We start from the raw sequence: 20,009 nt of genomic DNA on the forward strand, positions 1-20,009 counted from the left end.
GGAAAGAGCACACAACGTTTTGACAAAAACATCTTCATCAAACAAAATGCAAATCCAGTCTGCTGAGAGGCCCTTGATTCCCTGAGGCCCATTTGAAAGCTTTGCTTTGCAGAAGTTGGAGTGTAAAATATTTTCCTCCTCAGAAAATGCTTCTTCACTGAACAAATATGCCCGACTTTTTACTTGTATCAAGATGCGATCAGTTGTGTTTGGCGAATTCCAGCGATGGCATTCTTAAGCGTCTCCCGCTACCACTCGCAAAAGAATTTAAAAAGCATTTGATGGTAAAACACACAGACAAAAAAAATCTTGAGAGTTCACTTAACAGTAGCTTGCCAGCAATTTGAGCAAAGCTTGGGCGCATTCAGAAGAGAGTAAAAAAAGGTCACGAACAAATAAAAAGAGGCGGCACCTCAAAAGGGGGTCAGGCATACACACACACTGTGAAAACCAAACCCCGGCGATAAACACGGAGGGTTTTGGGAGCGCGCCTGTGAATGGATGGGAAAACAAGAACCCAGCATCCATGCTGAGCATTCTTGGACTCTCCGCTGCGCCTTGTGTACACGGTGTGCGGTGTTTACCCAAGAACCCGGCTGGTTTTTTCTTTCGAACTGGATTGTTGATTTAGGGCTTAGGATCTCAAGCAGGCTGGTGCCTGCACACAAGAGAATTTTTCGGGGGAAGGTGGCTTGTGTGGAGGGTGTTTGTTTCTCTGGTGAAGGGTTTGTGTTGTTGGGTTTCAGTCGAGTTTTGGGATTTTTCTATGGGTTGTTCTGGTCTCCCCTGTGTACTGGTGCTGGACTGACAGTTCCCGGTTCAAACTTAGGAATAAAAGCAAAAGTGAAACAGACATTTCAAAATCTGTCTGTCACATCAAATTTGAGGCATTATCCTCATGGAGAGAAACGTTCCATTCCAAACCAATATCCAACTCCGAAAACTGTCACATTTTCTGGACGTGTACAGTACCTCGGTATATACCTACATGTAATATCAAAATGTCAACCATCCAAGTCATTGGAAAACACTACAAACAATGTGGACATGAATAAGGCCCATTGGCCACAAAAGCCGTTCCATTTCTTTGAAGTCATCTTTGGCAAGGCCGTGATTGGCAGCTGTGCTTGTCATTTCACTAATTATCAAACTGAACAAAAATACATTTATCTCAAATTGCCAACAACAAAGAGCCATTCGTCATTCATCTCTATCTACAGAAAATCTCCAGAAAAAACTTACGCCCACCAAAATGTTGCCTGATTTGAATGAAACCCACTTTAATACACATGTAGATTAGTGTCATACACATTTTTGATGAAGAAAAAAATGATTTGAAAATAAATCCTGAAAATAAATTTGCTGTTCAATGAAAAACACAACATAAAATTTTAATACAAAATGAAAGTAGCCATCGGTTTAATTGTACTTTAGCAACCTAATCATCCATAGTATCAGCAACTCATCAACAACCTTCAACCATCTTAGTAAGGTTTTTAATGTATTTCAAGGTGACTGCAATTTGTCACAATTACCTCGGAGTAAATTGACAGGATGTTTATATTAATTATGCAGCACATCAAAATAGAAGCGTTGTCAATTGAACCCATTCTCCCGTGATTAAATCAGTCACCATGCATGTATTGTACAATGACATGCCAAGTTAGTCTCTAGAATAAATGCATCACTTAATGTGGCTACTGTCAACACAACTTTGTAATTTTAAGTAGTCCATTTAAAATTAGATTTGTGACAATTTTGGGAGAGTGTGATGTACTTAACAAATGTTTCTATCAGGCGTGCTGCGATTGGTTGATCAAGGGCCACATGCACAGGGAGCACCTACCCGAAAAAGTCCAGGGGGCATGGTCTTATCCTTGTTAACATTTAGTGAATCTGTCTCAAAAGACACAAAATTCATGAAATTTCTTACAAATAGGTTCTCAAAAAGTTCCTGTTTCTGTTAACATTTACATTAACATCTGTTATCATTGTTAAACCAACCAGAATCAGTTTCTTAGATGTTAGTTGTAATGACTGTTACATTACATCAGTCTACTAAGACAGATGCAATCCATGCAGGCCTAAACAGTGAGAGCAAACATCACAGCTCAACACTGCTTTAGTCCCTCTTAAAATGAACAGATTTTAACTTTGAAGATTATTTTTTTTTCAAATCCTGTCAACTTCTACAGAATACCGCCAAGCAAAGAAAAATGCGCCCTTGTGGAAATATTGATGGCCCTAGGCCAAAACCAACAGTAGCAATGACCCCCAACAATAAGGGGCCCCATTTAGCAATTACAATGGGTTAGACAAATAAACCAGTCTTGCAGCAGGCGTGGCTCCGATTTATACCGTGGCTCCGATTTATATCGGCTGGAAGTATACCGATACTAAATGTGATGTATACTCTCCCGTTTATAGGCCACTTCAAGTGTGTAATCACTTTCATTTCCTGTCCACAAAGGCCTAATTTATCATCTTCAGAGCGGGTTTTATGATTACTGACACACAGTGTGATATGATCATTCAAAGCCAGATGTCCGTTTGTCAAGTTGATTGAAGGAAACAGGTCGGGCGGAACACTTGGTAATGAACATGTTGGAAAGACATCAACTCCAATGCATGATTTTCTGCCGGATTCAGGATAAGCTGTAAATTTCATTTCAAGGTTTCAACTGTAGACTCATTTGTCAAGTTTGCAAATAATAAATATTAATTATTGAGAGTTTGCATGAAAGTATATAAAATATTTACATGGAAACTGTTCTGATTTTGAGTAAGATACAGTAAAGACAAAAAAAGAGAGTTGTGCATGAGATTTCTTTTTCCTTTGAACAGGGAATAGTGCAAGATGCGGCCAATTCCAAGTAACAGCAGTAACGTATCCAATCACACTATTCACTTGCTCTAGAAATATCTCAGCCGGTGACAATTATGCAGATTGAAAATTGCCACAATGTGAAACTCGTCAGCTCCGAAAACTCTCATTTGTCGCCAAAAAAGAAAAAGAGCTTTGAACCCTGCCAGGCATTCATCATTCCCAGTCCCCGTCTCACCGTGAAATCGAGATTAAACTCATTCATGTTCGAAAGTCCCATCCCCACACAATTCCGGATCACTTTCGCCCGAATTGTCTTTAAGCAACGCCGGGGCTGCCCTGATTTTAAAAAACACTAGGCAAAACCAAGGGATAGCCGAATGCCGATCGGGGCGAACTGTGCGCAGCCTGACAAGAAACTCAATTTGTAACACATGCTCCCTGCTGTTGAAATTACTTTTTCATTATTGCGCGCCATCTGTCATTTGTCTGGGCAGGAAGCTGCGAAATGAGAAACAAGAGAGAATTACCGCCTGATTTTGTCGCATCATTCAGGCCCTATGAATTACTTTGCTTGGTTTGGACCTACAAAGCTCAATCATAAACCAGTTTGTCGTTGCCAACTGTAATTACGAAGTGCACTAGAGTGGAGGGGGGGGGGCAGAAAAGGAGATCTGCGCCTCTCTTGGCAAGTTGTCGGCCCCCTCTGTCCTCCCAGCCTAACCTGTCAATCACAAGCAATCTTACTGATCACGTTGGATTACAAACGCATGCAGAACTTTCTCAGTTTCTGCTCTATTTCGTACAATCAGACTCTCACTCCCCCCTCTCTCTCTCTCCCCCCACACTGCTATCGCTCTCGTTGTCTGTTCTTTGCCTTCTCTGATTATACAGGTCTCCGGCCTCGGAACACGGAGCCTGATGCTGCTCCTCTGTCGTCCATCGTCGGGGGATTTCTCCAGCTCTTTTTGTCGGCACGGGACAAAAGCTGGTTAGCGGGACTGGGGCCCTGCGCACAAAGGCAGAGTGTTATCAGAGGATGTGGCCCGGGGCTGGCTTCTTTTCGCAGCCTGTGCCTGGCCTGGCTGGCCCTTTTGTGCATGCAATGATTGATGGATGTCACAACCACGCTTTAGATTTCTCAACGGAATCGATTTGATTTTTTACTCTGATATCTCATCTCACATACGGTACATACAGAGAGAACCCAGAGTACGACGGCATAAAATTCCAATTGCGCTACAATATTAGGCTAAGAGCAAGACTCGTCTAAAATAATGACAACACGCAAAAATGTGCCGTCACTAAGCTTTGCAATATTGGTTAAAGCCTTACCGTACCCAAGAGAGGCTGGCTACATTTTCCGCTCTGTCAAGCAGCAGGTTTTTGAGTCATTTTTGCATGGCTTGGTGTACTTTTGCCCCGGCAATAAGCCTCCCACAAAAATATTATCATCCGGGGGTTTCAGAGAGGACTATATACTTAACACACATGTGGGTGTAGGTACATTTTAAGGGGGGCTGGTGCAATTACCGACGTGGCGTAAATAAACCGGGATCAAGTCACTGGAGTAGAATTGGTAAAATCTGATGATTTCTGCGTCGATAGTGGTACAATGTACTCTGCACGGCACTTTGCTGTCTCAATTGGAAATAATTCAATCAGACATATGGCCTGGCTTAGCGCATTTTCCTGTGCTAAGCGATCCAACAATGTACTCGTGGTGGCTTTTTAATCAGGATAACTGAATTCCCGAATCAGAGCAAATGAGCTCACAATCTGTCGCATCATGACACCACATGCGAGCTGTGTGATAGTAAATATATACAACTGCCTGCTACCAGTATTTTGCCATTATGTGAAAAAGTTTGAAATTAAGAAATATTGTGAATAAAGTACATGTACATACCGGTAGGACCTACGTGTAGAATACAAGTAATGTGACATGCTTAGAACAACTTGTGACAGGACAATTTCGAAATGGTTAAATTTTAATTTTGATACATACATGTACATGTACATGCAACTTTTTCTTACACTTGCAGTTCAAGATTTCATTGGGTCCTTCTTTTTTCTTCTTTACATCATTTAAAGTGACTTTTGATGGAAAATTTTATTTATATTGGGCCTATAGTTTGTAACAATTGGTACTTTTGCCACACACACTTTCATTTATTTCCTAAATTTTAGTAGTGAAGTGATTGAAGCCGAGAGTTACATCCAAGTTTGAAAATAGTATTAGTAGTGCTAGTTTTTACCTAAATAAAGAATCAAGTGCAGGATAGTGACCCTAAAACCAGACTTCCCATGTGGAGTGCAAAGCCATGAAATTGAGTCCCTTCAAATACATACACACTATACAATTTCAAGGTTTTTCAGTTTTTTTGCTGATATTGTTTTTTATCATTTCCCAAAGGGCAGATATATACTGCAGGGGATTTCCTAACGCCCAGAGTGTATGGCCATGTGCACTGCACCTGTTTCCCTTGCCTGATGAATTGACTACAGGTGTAAATTTATCACTCAGCGTTAACCTTCATGTTTTATGGCGCCAATAATGTGAAGTGAATGCCCACTGGAGTCATTTTAACACCCCAGATTCTCATTTTAACCGACCATTACATTATCTAAGTGTTCTTGGCTCTGCAGCTAAGAATCTGAACTTTCTGTAGACTACAACTGAATACACTTTTATTTTTTGTTAAGCTCTTCGGTCATTCACACCTTTGTATCAGATTTAAAAGACTTGCAAGGTTCATTGGCCAAGTTTTATGAGTATGTATCAAGGGCGGATCCAGAGAGGTTAGGGGGGGGGGGGAGGGAGGGCAGAGAGTGTGGGGGCAAAAGGGCTCCCTTAGGTGAAAAATTGCCTCATTAGAGAAAATTTTGGTGGAGGGGGGGGGGGGGAGGTGCCCCATACGCACGCCTTGCATCCTCACTGTGCAAAGAAATGGGTTATATGAAACTGGGTGATAAAAAGGTTTTGATCACATTCACATGTTGAATTCAGAATCATCGGTGCCGTTTTGTAATCTGATTGAGAAACACCTTAAAAAAATACTACTCTGTATGTAGAGTTTATCGTTTTGATCCATACAGTGTGAAGAATCAAACATCATTACTGCTCAATTGGATAGCATTTTATTACAAGTTTGGGGTGTAAATTCTAATAAGTCTGAAGAGAAATCTGACAAAATAATACTAATCATACGTGTACTTTGTAAGCTTATACTGAGTTTTACATGTTTTATCAAGGCATTCCTGAATACAAAATTTCTGCAACTATTATGAGTAAAAGTGGAAGGAGGTATGTTAATTTCAATTTTTTTACTTCAGTGCTTACAACTTATCAAACTTTATCTCTTATCACTGATATAGCCTTGGTGGGCATATAAACCCATCACTGTATCAATAATCCACTTGTCCATTTACAGTAGCTGGGCAGCAATTTTGTGATAACTACATGGGATAATGTGTAGTAGTAGAGATTGTGGATGGCCCCGGTAGGCTTGATGTGTTGCAGTGTTTGGGTAGTAGTGTGGAAACTAGTTCTTGTGGTGTTTGGATGTGAGCGATTCAGGGCCCAATTCAAGTTGTGCTTACTATATAGCAGAAAATCATGCTGCTGCTTAAGCACTATTTCATGCTAACGGTTGCGCGCGCATGGAGATTTGTATTGTTACGTCACTGATTTAAGCACTGATTTAAGTTTTCTTCTGGGGTTAAGCGTGCTTTTGCTGTGCTTACTGCTTAACGGTCCCTTTGAAATAGATGGAGGCATGGTAAGCACAAAGTCGGCTGTTAAGCAGCGCTATGAAATTGGGCCCACGTCATTAATTTTGTAATACCCGGTAGGAACAAACAGAAAACATTTCATATGGGCCGGATGGGAAACAGTGTCTTTGTAAGCTTGTCTGCTCAATAACTGTTTCTTCTTCTTTTTTTTAACAATCTATGCAAGTTATCCTCCTTAAGGAAATTGACACAACTTATCGACCTAAATTCTGTTTCTCTTCAGATCTTATTCCTAAAGTACTGGAAAGAAATATGAAGCCCAAACTTGTGTAACACTCAGTTTTACAGGCTTGAGAAAAACACTTCCCTTTAATTTAATCCATCTTGAGATCATTCTATATGTCTAATTTAACTTTATATGCTTCAAATAAACAAGTTACTGATCCAGACGTTTTAGAAGGGTACACTCTGCAAAAATGATGATAAATTTATAAACAAGGGACTGGCATCTGTTAAGGTCACTTCCAGTTCAAGAAGAAATCACCGAGGTAAGAACTCAGCGAATTCTTCAAGCGGTGTGACTGTACTTTTGTCCCCTTTCAAATGCCCCCCAATGTTGATCAATCCCCCAGTGTAAACCCCATATTTTAATATCACCGAAATATTGTCAGAGCGCTAATTCAAGACATATGGTTCAAAAAGAAAAGCTTTTAAAAACAAAATGATTCCCTGGGTAAAAAAAAAAAAATTAAAATGGAGAGTACCACGTTTCAGGGGCCCCAAGCCCGAATAAAGAGACCTTTATAATGTGCATGTTTGATCTTGCCTCCATGGGTGTATCCCTTACAATTTCAAGGGTACTGTTTCAACTGCAGATGTGGTCGCATCGACCGAGGAGCGCCAAGGATCGAGATCGGATGACAAGAGTCTTGGAGGAAGAAATGCACAGTCTTGAGCAAGTGATTTCAAGCGCACGTCGCCAGAGATTCCCATGGAAAGTGGGTTAATAAATAGAATTAATGCATGAAACACACTAAAGATAAAGACGGGAATTGAGTTACTGTTATTGGAAAAGTGGTTATGGGCTCTAAATACACCGCATACAATTTAAATCAAACAATATCATATTTTTTATTGTTTTTGAAGTAATAAATCTAATCATGAGAAAAAGGGCTATAAATTTTATACTTTAAAAAACACTTCCACACTCGTCAATGAACTTCTATTCATTATTGGAAACTTAAATTTAATTATCACATTGGAGCATTTCTATAGCCAACGTAAAAAAAAAAGGCCGAGGCTGCCTAATGTATTTTATTTTGTACTCTCCTCAAAATCTCAGTGTGTAGAGCACTGTACAATGTAGCGTACAGTGAATACAACACATGGAGTATGTGACGTCAGATTTGTGAACCAAACTGTACACCAAAGGACTACCGGTACCTAAACTTTTCTTGCCCCAAGAAAAGGAAACACTGGCCAAGTTTTACAAACTTCTTAATTCCCTGAAAAGAATCCGGAAAAAAAATACACCCCAAGTAAGAGCCAAACTGAATGAGCTCAGTTCTGTCAATGGCTCGAAACTGGGCCGAGGTCACACATACTTTCACCAAATTTTATGGTCAACTCCAAAATGTGTCCTCTGATTTTTTAGCCCTGAGGCAGTCCACATACAGCAACCATTACCGGCTTTTGTACTTAGTGAACTTTAATATATCCAAGGTCTTTTTTTTCTGTCCTGGGAGATTTGAGTTGGCAGCAGAAAACTGTGTTCTAACAGAATGATTCCATGCTAGAGTATTGTGAAGAAAAACACAGCTTGGGACCTTTATTTAATAGTGTTATCAACCAACCCAAAAATAAAATGTTATGTGTTGATGAAGGTACATGTATTCAAATGTTGACCATTTATTGCGTTGAGACAAATTCTACAATGTGTCTAATTTTCAAGAAATACTCCTAATTTTTAGAGGTCAAACAGGACAAAACATCGCCATACAACTGCTATCTTTAACCATAAAATTATTATCAAGTGATGTTATAACAAAAAAAGGAAAGATTTCCATTATATACGAAGTTCACTAATTTTCCTCTGTATTGACTAACAAGCCCCCAGATAGCAATTTCATGTGATCAAAGTCAATTTGAGCAGTGAGAAAATACAAGCATTTTCTTAGAAAACACTTAGAATTTTTCAGTCCAATCTCATAGGGTTTGTACACAGGGTGTTGAGTGAACTTCGTATGTGGAAATCATTCCACAAAAAAATCTGATGAATACGACTAGTGAGGAAACTTTATATCGTAGCCCAATATTTCAACAATGGGTAGAACAAAATACGCTTTTTTTACCACGATCAAATACTGCAAAGCGGACATCTGGAAGAACTACACTGTTTAAAGCACGAATCCAGAAATGCACCAAAACAAAATGGCCCTGATTATTATTTTATGGCGCATGGTGGTCCCCCCATATTATTAACACCATGCCATGTGTGCGTTATTTGGGTTTATTCATGTATGCGCTGCACACATCTAAAACCCCAAACAAAAGAGCGCAAATGCCTGTGCCAGCGAGTTTTGTTATGATTACCAATATGAGACCTGGAGGGGGGCTACTGGTGTGCGGCTTAGTACGAGCACGGCACTTGAAATACAGGCCAACAACAACAGTGAAAAATGGAAGGGAAAGCCCACAGCTCAGCCGTCTCAAGACTGATAATTTGTCGGCAGTGTGACATGATATTTCAGTTTTTGTTTTGTCCGTTGAGTTTTGTCGTATACTGATGTGAAACACAACTGCTTTTGCCTAATTACTACTAGGCCTAATTAGATATATTGCTTATTCACAAGCAAGGCGATTTTAAAATTTAAGCAGGAACATTTTAGTACAATGCAATGATAGAATTGTACATTTTGGTTCAACTTCTTCAGTAATGACGCAAGTGACAACAAAATACACTTTTTCTAAATACCAAAAAATTGTACAATTTTTGTAACTGATTGAAGTTATTTATCACTTGATGCTTTGTGCTCGGTCATTTTTCTTTACCAACTTGTTGCACTTCTCACATACACACTCCCAATAATAATGCTGTAGCCAACCTCCTGTTAATAATGTCAAAAAAGTTTGAAGAATGACATGGAAGACAAATTAATCAAAGAACAAAATGCCTTTAGGCTACATTTGTTTCAACAAAGACATTAAAATCTTCTGACGAATCTCACCTGGTCACACGATTCTTGACATGCCGGATGGCTCCGTACACTGTGGCAACACTCAGGATCTACGAATAAAATAATAAATTATCCCATTTCTTAATCTAATTTTTGTTATGTCAGTGTTTATAAATTGCATTTTTACGTGAATTAAGTTGAAATTTTGGCTAAATAATTTATTAGAAATCAAACTGAAATCAAAACAAAAAGGGAAGCATACAATACATGGACATCACTCATTTTTCCCTGCAGTGACCTATCAGCCGTCGGAAAGCGATAACATGTCCTAAAATTAAAGTCACATTGTGCAGGGAACATATTTAAGCATTAACTGAGAAAACACTTGACATTTTTCAGACCAGTCTCACAGCATGATACTTGGTTTGTGCAAAGGTTGTCAAGTGATGTCCAGGTATGGAACTCATTCCAAAAAACTGCAAAGGGAAAGCAAACTCCAAAAACTTTATGAACAAATTGTGAAGTGTAGGCCTGGTTAAAATATGTCTCAAAAAAGACTAATTGACTAAAAGAATGCAAACATATTATTACATTGTGTGGACATGAAAATTATGCACTCAAAAGAATGAAACCGGCCCCAAAATGTGTAGGCATCAATGCTGAATTTTGAATTTACATCAAACTTTGAACTTCTCATTTGTTAGAAATTGAATCACCAGATCACGTTTTTCTTCCTATATTTGGGATTCATTCTGATTCAGTGATTAAGAAAGTGCTGCGTTTTTTCCTATTTCTTTTCCTTTTGAAAATTCGCAAATAAACCCAGTGAAAAGAACCGAACTCAAACTCGCATTATGACAGTTAAAAAATGCATTTGTTCACGTGGGCCGGTCGCCGGCATATTGTACATTTATGCACGATACGTCTGTTGTGTTGGCAATTCGCAAGCAGACGACACGGCTCGAGTCAAAATGGGTGAACGTCAGTCCGGACAATTTCCGTGATAAACTCACCCCAAAACAAGAATAATCTTAGCTTTCTCCACTCTTACCTTGTGCAGAAACCACGAGTAGGAGAAACATCCACAGCAACAGAAGTGATACAACAGACTTCATAATTCTATTTCATCGGTAGATTTCCACATCGGTCGTAAACGTCGGATGACAGTCCCACACGATAATTGAAAACCCCGTGTACTTTTTTACTGGTTTTATTGGTTGCGGTTTTACGTCTGCACACAGTACTCCGTCAATGAGGAACTCTTTGGGCGCCTTACCGCGCACAATTTGATTACTTTACTGGACATTTCCCAAACAACGTCTTGCGCTCTACAGTACGGTCCAACGGAAGATGTGAGGATTATCGTCTGCTCGCTACGACGCAGAAAAGCGCCCAAGTTGCGCCCAAACTATCCACCAAGAAAAAAAAACAGTGCACTGACTGACCTCTAGGGACTTGCCGATAGTTTTGCCAACGTTCGCCCCTCTGAAGACGATTACCATTGACCGCCTTTGTCAAGGGAAACAACCCCCGGAAATGGTTCTATGGTCCCCGATCGACGGTGTGGCGTGCAAGGTTAACTCGAACGTCAATACCAATTTGTGGAGCTAGACGGTCTGCGCAGGGAGCGCAATTTCCCGGCAATTTTCCGGCAATCACCGCGCAGCTGGAGAGCCGCTCCGAAGGGGAGGCGTCCGACTTATCCAACAGCCAATTGCGGAATAATGGGGCGGTAATCACCCGTCGTTGAAAAGTGGTCCAATCATTAGCATCGATTGACTAATCTCTAGGGGGAGGGCAATTTCCTCGGCATGTTATCTTATTAACGGGACCGCCTGTCCGTAAGAAACCTGCCAATTCTTGGGTCACTTTTTGACGATAAAAATAAGTCCCTTTACCACTCCAAAACTCTGCACCAAACTAACAGAAAAGAAAAAAACCTTGGGCAATGCTTAGAATTTTCTTCGGCAAGGCTGAGACACCACACAGTCTTCAAAAATCGCATTGAAATTGCAAACCAGCATTTGCACTAATAAACCATGTGTGCCATCTTCTTTCATCCCATACACAATAGCACAGACTAAAAGTGTGACAGTTTTCTTTTCTTCGCTGGCACTACCGGGCGCAACAAAAGAAACCAAATTGAAAAGCCGGTCTAGGATGGTTTATTGCCGGTTATTATGTCATCGGCCTTGGGGCTCCTCCCCCTCAATTTGATGGGGTACTCGGCCGGGCCCTAATTGGTGTCAGGGGACATACTTTTTGGTTTGTCCTCAGAGCGCTAGTAGGGTGAGGGTCAAAACATGGTCAAAACAAAGTTGGGAGGGCAGACTTTATAGATCAGATCAGTATAGATAGGTAACTGAGAAATAAAAGGGTTGGACCGGAGAAGCTTTTGGAAAAACGGAGAGTAACCAGTTCTCGTGAGACTGTTTCTTTTGAAACAGGAATGTTCAAAGATTGAATGTTTAACATTCATTGTGATTATAGACCAAAATATCACGAAAAACATCCTTAATTGTAACATAGTGAGTCGGGTGTTCTTGTGTACAGAAGTGTTTGAAATTCCTGCAAAACAAACACCAGGCCTGTGCAACAAGTGCTAGTAGGTAGCGCATTGATCGCCACCAGGAAGACACTCGTCAAATCAACAGAGGGCGTCCTTTTTTATTAGCGCATAACGGCGCGCGCGTATTTAATTCCAAACGCAAGGCGCAACTGAACGTGCGTGATAACTTTCAACGCAGGCGCGTACGGCACTTTCAAAGTTTGAACGTTCGTACGTTGTGCAATGAATGGCCCCCTTTGCTACATTATTTGTCACATTTCCTGAGTAAAATATCCTTGCTAGTGTGCACAGCATGGCAGGTAAGTTAACTTTGTAAAACTTGATAAATGTCACGCTTCAAAATCCGACAAGAAATTATTACACCAAAGCAAAGGTCTATTAAAGTATTAAGCTTACAAGTTTCCGAACAAATTTCTGAAGTTTAACGTTATAAGTTTTATAACTTAAGTGTAATGTTTGGGACTAGCCCAGTTTGAACGGCGTCTTCATATATTAGCATTACGACTGACGTCGTGTAAACAACGGAGTCCAACCTGGGCTAGTTTGGGACTATAAAATAACGTTAGGCCTATAATTTATACCTAAGTTTTCTAGTTCTACCCCACACTATTATATTGTCTAAAATTACATTAAAAAGGTGTCGTTAGAATTGAGAGGAGTCTGCTTTAGGTTCAAAAAGTAATTTTGGAATGATAAAAAACACCATTGACTCTAATTTTATTAAAACTAAAGAGGGGCCTTTTGTGTACATGATCTGATGATCGCCTATTTCTGATGAAGTGTAACGTTAGGCTAGTATAAGCATGCTAAGGCAAAGCATTAATTGACAAGACCAAAGCATTATTAAGCGTTAAATTGCATAAGTTATCTAAGTCTGACACAAGCTTAGCCTTAGGCCAAGCGCAACCCTTTTTCTTCCAAATTGCAAGAACTTAGGCCTAGGCCTACACAAACAAAACTGCAGCTTTTTTGACATTATTTTTCAGGTTTTGTTTCCGACTTGAATTCCGGTACACTGCTGTGGTGTGTTGTATCTCTCGTATTCCTTACGTCAGTGGCGACGGATACCTGTCCCGATTCGTGTCGTTGTCATGGCAACTCGCTGAAATGTACCCCGGATGTGAACGGGGGAACCCGACTCCTCAAAGTGCCGCCAGATCTGCTGCGTTACAACATGTTTCACATCAAATACGCGTGAGTATTCTGTTTTGCCTTTTGGTACATATCCGCTCCCATCATGAAATGAATCTTTCTCCCTATTGGCAAATTTATCATCACTCAAAAAATAAAAATCAAAGACGTGCATGCATGGATGATGTTGCCATAACTTATGTTACTAGTCATGTTTTCCTTTGTGTTTATTGGATGATATGTCGAGCAGAATAAAAATTAAAATTGCTTTCATATTTCGAAAACCTCAACAATTCGGCATTTTCGTGGCAATGGCTATTTATAAGCGTTGTTGTTGGTTTTGTTTTTTGTCTGCAGGAACTTATCTCGTAATGAATTGCAGCAGATTGAGCCGGGAGATTTCTATGGCCTGCCGAGAGTTATCAGATTGTAAGTGAAAAGGAGCCAAAAAGGTCAAAAATTTTAGTAATGTATGCATTATTCCCTGTCGTCTATGGGTTTTGTGCACACGAACGTCACTTCGTGGTGCGACCACGATTTCAAAGGCAACTCCCGTGATGATTTCGTAGTCAGTGTTTTGGCGTATTTCCTGATGAGTATGCTCCAATTTATCCGCATTTCTTTTTTGGCCGTAAAGAGTCATTGAACACTCTGAATTTCTTGGAACTTTCCTCCCAATGCATTATTCAATATTATATTAACCACGTAATAAATTACTTCCCGCCAACGTAGAGATTTGCGGCACAACCGACTGAGGGCGCTGTTGCGGAACGGCTTCAGCGGACTGGAAGATCTAACCAAACTGTGAGTTGTAATGCGTGTATGATAATTATTTTGATAGCAATAAAGTTCATAATCATGCTTGAGAAATAGTTTATTAAGACAAAAAGGTATAAATTGTCTTTAAAAAAGCCTTTCTTCACGTTACAAAATGCAGGTGTTCAAATTCGTTTGCATTAATAATGTCGGCCTGTTTTTAACGGACGTTCATTGTTTGAGACGGCGAAATATTATACAAAGTGGACCAAATACAATATACAGGCTATCACGAATTTTGATTCGTGAAGTCTCTTTATTAATTTTTTGTTTAATCATTTGTATAAGAATCCTTAATTGTTCCTTTGTCTCGCAGTGAATTATCCTACAATATCATCAGATACATCGATCGCTTTGCATTCGAAGGATTACCGAATGTACACAAAATGTAAGTTTTATTGCAAAAGTTGTCTCTCTCTTGTAATCATTGCAGTAACAAAAGCCGTACAGCTAAAAAAAAAAGCACGTAAAACAATGGTTATCAATCTCCTATATAGTTGAAATTAATATCACCGGTTTCCAAAACTCTTGTAGGTATACTGTGACATAATAGTTTGACATAATAATTATAAAATTCATTAAAATTAACTATTTACAAGCAATTAAAATTGCTAAGCTTGTCGCTACCAATGTGCTATGGATTGTTTTCTATTACCGCGAAAAATGGATCACAATCGGTTTTTCGTCATTTCTACGTCCATCCAGCGATCTTTCAAACAACGAGATTGCGTTTCTTGAAGATGACTCCTTCAACACGAAAAACGGTTTGGGTTCCCTCCTCAGCTTGTAAGTATTCAAATTAATTATTGCTCGTCACGCTTAATGGAATTGTATCTCTTTTCGTTTCGAACGCTAGATTTTCTCAATTTACATTATGGTTGTAATCATACTTATGCTATTAACCACAACATTATTTCACCCACATGGCGTGAAGTTAGGCGCTACCGTTTTAAATGAATGTACAAAATTGAATACAAATTATTATGTAATTAACTGAATTGAAATTTTACATCATGCCACCCATGCAGGGACCTTTCTTTTAACAAAATCCACGACCTGGACGGAAGGACATTTCTTGGGCTTGAATCGTTACGGGAATTGTAAGTGTTGTAGGGACTACGTTTCAAACGACTGCAATATTCCAATCTCGACTAACCATGAACGGTCGTCAGCACTTTCCAGGCGATTTTGCTGCAGAGGCGCACCCAGGGGGGGGGGGGCGCTCGGGGGCTTGAGCCTCCCCAAGAGGTTGTCAATTTTTTGTACCACGATTTGACCGTGGTGAAATGTAGGTGGCCTATTTTTGAGTTGTATAATAGGGGTATAAATGGCACCACCAACGTCAAAATAGTTCCCCCCCATAAAAAAAAAACTATTTTTCTGCGGCCAAAAATTTTGGACAACTTTTTGGAAACAAATTCAAACTTCTAAAAAACATTTTTTTTTAAATGTGAGCACCCGCCAAAGCTAAATCCTGCTGCTGTTGTTGCCTTAATATTTCTTTGTCTCGTGCATGTAGGTATCTGAACCACAATGCCATGAGGTACATCCGCACTGACGTATTCACCCCATTCGAAAATCTCGAACTGATGTAAGTACACATACCTCAAATATTGCATTTTAAATTTAAACATAACAACAACCTTGGCTCGGGGAGATTTTGTACCAGGAAAACTTAACCATTTGTACTCGCACTCGACGTCACTCAATATAAACTTCATCAATAATTTTCACTGACTTGCTGATACTATATATGCAGATACCTCGGCGGCAACTTCATAAACTGCACCTGTGATTGGCTGAAAGTTTTTGACAACTTGCAGTCACGTGATATCGAGATAATGGATACAAGCGACGCTCTCAGGACGTGTACAGATAACGCCCTAACATGCGGTAGGCCTATGGGACTTTTTAATGTGGTTCATATTTAGTAATTTATTATGCATGGTGAATCCAGCTAAACACATTATAATAGGCAAAACAAAAACTATGCAGGAAAATCGAGAAAAAAAGTAGTTTGACTGTACATATAGCCTAGTGGCTCTGTAAGGGAATAGGACCCTGAAATACAAAACTCATTCTTCCCAGACACAGAACTCGAACCCGGCGACTACTCCGACGAAGACACCGACATCCAGCGTGTCGCCACCAACCTCACCCTGGAGGACCTACGGCCGCCCGAGACGGACCGCCACGGTAACATCGTCTCCGCGGACGGCAACTCTTTCCCACCGTGGAGCGTGGAAGGGGAGCGCGTGCTGAGCACGCACGACGCCGAGATGAGACGGCGCATCGGGGAGGTTGAGGACAGGGACCGACGGAGGGTGTTCACCGTGGTGTTTCAAGAGAGGATGAGGGGGTTCCTGAAGAGGATGATGGACCGTGGAAATTGGTTGACAACAACCGCAAGGTTCGTTTTTACAAATCATCTCTTTTTCATTTGAAAGAAGGATCCCACAGTGGCCATGTGCAACAATTCCCCCCCAAAAAAAAAAGTTAGGAGGGACGGACTTTTATATCCCAACTCGGACTTTCAAGATCCAAGGGGAATATTTTCTCCACCTGTTTGGCAGATTTAGCGAGGCTCAAGAACGCCAGGTAGTTTTTAATTTTTTCTTTGACATTTCAGGTCATTCAAGTTGGTATAAGCAGTTTGCATGCAACACTCATAAACAATGTGAAATAAAAAAAACAAGCAAGAAATATTTTATCATTCACGGGGTTTTCGAGTACATGTACATGAGCTGCGTTTGACGACTGTCAATCAAGTTGAACTTATGAAATTTATGAACAGATGTGGACACTTTGTAGAAACACTGCAAGGATTCTTGTCACTTGTCTTATTTTCGTGGTAGAGCAACGACTGGCGGCAACAGCGAAGAATATACAGTCGTCCAAATTACGAATATCACTAAACACAGTGAAAACAATGTCACCAACACCACACTTCACCCCTCTGACGCCAAAATGGACAAAGTCGTCGCTGACGCGAGAATCGTGATTAAAGATGTCCTACAACTCCTCTTCCCTCCCGGCGGCTTCTTCAACGCCTCCGAGATTTCCCGAAAGGCGCCTATCGGACCCTCGGGGATACCCGACCCAGTCCGAGTCATCCTCGGTCAGGTTGCCGAAGCTCGCCGAGCGGTGGCCGAGCTCAAACAGCGGAGAGCCGCACTGTCGACACCCAAACCGAGTGCACTCGCACCGACAACCAGTTCAAAAAGTGGACATACTACAACCAGAAGTGTACACCCTCTGACGATGGGGACTCGGTTGCCCCAAAGCGCCCTCTCCCGACCAGAAATTGAGATCCCGTTCTTCGCTGTGATCGGGATTTTTGTCTTCGTCTGTATTGCTGCAGGGGCAATCGCTATGGTGAGAATCAGCCAATTTTGTTTTAAAAAATACGGACGGTAATATGAAGAAAAAAAATAATTTCTACAACATTAAATATTTTAAAAGGTGTCTTAATGACAATGACAAAGAAACCTTGTGCGAACACAGCTTACCAACCATTTCAATTTAAACTTCATATCAAAATGGGGGGGGGGGGGAAATTGATCATAGGCCAATGTAAAGACAAGATATTTAAAGTTGTTCACGTTTTATTTTTCTTTTGCAGTTTTCGGGACTGTGCCGTGACAAAGCGCAATGCTGTCAATGCAGGTATGAATATCACATTACAAATTGGACACAAAACCAATTACTTTAAACAAAGAATGTTATAGGGGACAAAACGATAAGGAAAACATCGGAGCAAAACTGGACCAAAAAAATCCCTAAATTATAACGCTTGCATTATGCAAAAACGTCCGGTGGAGGATTCCTGAGACATTGAAATGTTGTTTTTCTATAAAGTTTCCTTTTTCTATTCTCGTGACAGCTGCTTGTCTGCAATCTCCGAGAAACTGACCATGAGGAAACAGCAGATCGAGCGTCAGAGCCGAAAGACTACAGCCGCCAAGAGTGACTTCATTAAGATGCACTGCCTAGCAAAACATGTATGCATGTAATGTATAGTTCTCAAATATGCCTTTTCGTTGGTGATGTTGTCAAGCCTTAATTCGTGAATGTACTACAACATAGGTTAGTTTCTTAGCAGTTTTCCTGTGTAGGCCTACTTTGTTCCTGTGCTTCAATTCAAAAACTAAAGTTCGGTACAATCATTTACTACTACTGATGGTAAACAGTAATGGTATTACAATATTACCTTATCTTGTTTCACAGACGACTGATTCATCGGTGAAGTCAACAAGCCCGGACAAAATGCCGACACAACTCGCAGCAGACGAACACGGTGTGGTGTCAGTCACTCCCCTGGTTCTCACCGACGAGTTTCCCGATGAATCCGGCACCACGCCGCCAAAAAGCCAGCCCGGCCAGCGGAAGACGTCCACTGGTCTGTTGGGTTACATCAAAAATCGTCTTTCATCCACCAACAAAGATGCCGCTTTAAAAGAGGCGCCAGAAACATCACCACGCGACGAAATCACCTTGTTTGATATCTCGGTGCATGGCAGTACCAGCGAGCCACTCAAATCGACGACTGGGACACGTGATGCAAGGGATGAACGCGACGGGTTACCAGTGCGATCGACCGATGCGCGCGCAGAAAAACCAAAACTCCCAGCCAATCAGACGGCAGAATCAAAGACTCCCGTTGGTGCCTCCTTTTTAGCTTGCGATACCACCAAAGAAAATGTGGATGAGAAGCCTCTAGCAAGTGCAATCGAGAGCGATGATAAAATAGACGTAAAAGAGACCTCTTCCGATCTTCGCTGGTACGCCAGAGAGTGTCTCTCTAACCAAAGGATGATGACGCAAGCAAGAACACAATCCATGACGTCATCCAATGGCCAAACGGTCAAGAAAGGAGACTCAGAGGAAGATGGGATATGGTGAAAATAGAACAAGACATGTTCCATATTTTTCTTCATACTTCATGAAGAAAAAATAGATGTTGGCAACTCGTGACATATGATACCGAGCATTGCGACCAACTTGGAATGATACCAAGTCAACACCAAACAGCTGGTCGCCAGTTTTCACCGAGCACCGAGCCCAAGTTCAAAATCCATTTCTTGTCCCAATTCATGAAACAGTCGTAGCCTTTCGGAGCTTGCCACCAATTTAAGGCAGGATAAGAACACGGAATTGAATATAGTAACTACAGATGCATTTGTATTATTTACAAACCTTGTTTGGTTTTCATTATTTCAGTTTTATAATTACTAAATATTTTGCGTGCTTGTTGATGAAGTTTCCTGTGTACACTTGTGACAATGGAAGGCAAAGGCCTTCACCAATGAGCAGTGTTTGCCATGAAGTTTTTCTTGAGAACTGCTCCCGACACATTGAAAAATTCGTCGGTATTTGCCAGAAGCCGGGTAGGCCACTGGTGGTCTCATCGCACGAAGCCCGACGGGGGAAAACAAGGTCTATACAGATAAGCCACACAGCGCTGTCAATATAACACAAAAAGGTCATAAACCTGTCTTTGTACGTATAAAACGTTATGTATCTATAAATTCATAAATATAAATAAAGTGGATTATAATAAAGGGCCAGTTCAGTTACGTCATCATCGCATCAAATTTTGTTCTTATTATTCCTCCAACTACATGACAAGCGCAAAGTATAACGGTGTAGTTTCGCTACATTTGTAATTTTTGTTAACAGCGGGACAGACATTTTTTTTTTGCATTAGAAAAACGGAATATACATTTCTTGTTCACTAATTGTTATCACTGCAGGACTC

The 20,009-nt window shown here is 40.6% G+C and overlaps 2 protein-coding genes across 2 annotated transcripts in view; one reads left to right on the forward strand and one right to left on the reverse strand.

Moving 5' to 3' along the window:
- LOC119744912 (reversion-inducing cysteine-rich protein with Kazal motifs-like) overlaps positions 1–11,769 on the reverse strand; it is a 59,526-nt gene extending 47,757 nt beyond the window's left edge. The window contains exons 1-2 of the mRNA XM_038221111.1: positions 10,787–11,769; positions 9,787–9,845 (exon numbers count right to left, since the gene is read on the reverse strand). Of these exons, the coding sequence (XP_038077039.1) occupies positions 9,787–9,845; positions 10,787–10,850 (123 nt within the window). The 5' untranslated portion in view covers positions 10,851–11,769. The remainder of the gene's footprint in view (positions 1–9,786; positions 9,846–10,786) is intronic.
- Positions 11,770–12,458: 689 nt separating this feature from the next.
- On the forward strand, positions 12,459–19,534 carry LOC119744458. Its single transcript, XM_038220390.1, has 14 exons — positions 12,459–12,603; positions 13,291–13,498; positions 13,793–13,864; positions 14,168–14,239; positions 14,568–14,639; positions 14,957–15,037; positions 15,280–15,351; positions 15,771–15,842; positions 16,011–16,144; positions 16,340–16,661; positions 17,107–17,626; positions 17,874–17,917; positions 18,135–18,252; positions 18,479–19,534. Exons 1-14 carry the CDS (start codon positions 12,597–12,599, stop codon positions 19,151–19,153), a joined length of 2,469 nt encoding a protein of 822 aa, XP_038076318.1. The 5' UTR covers positions 12,459–12,596; the 3' UTR covers positions 19,154–19,534.
- The last annotated feature ends 475 nt before the right edge of the window (positions 19,535–20,009 follow it).

The sequence above is a fragment of the Patiria miniata genome, unplaced genomic scaffold (genome assembly GCF_015706575.1).
Source record: "Patiria miniata isolate m_02_andy unplaced genomic scaffold, ASM1570657v1 HiC_scaffold_7, whole genome shotgun sequence".
Lineage (NCBI taxonomy): Eukaryota > Metazoa > Echinodermata > Asteroidea > Valvatida > Asterinidae > Patiria > Patiria miniata.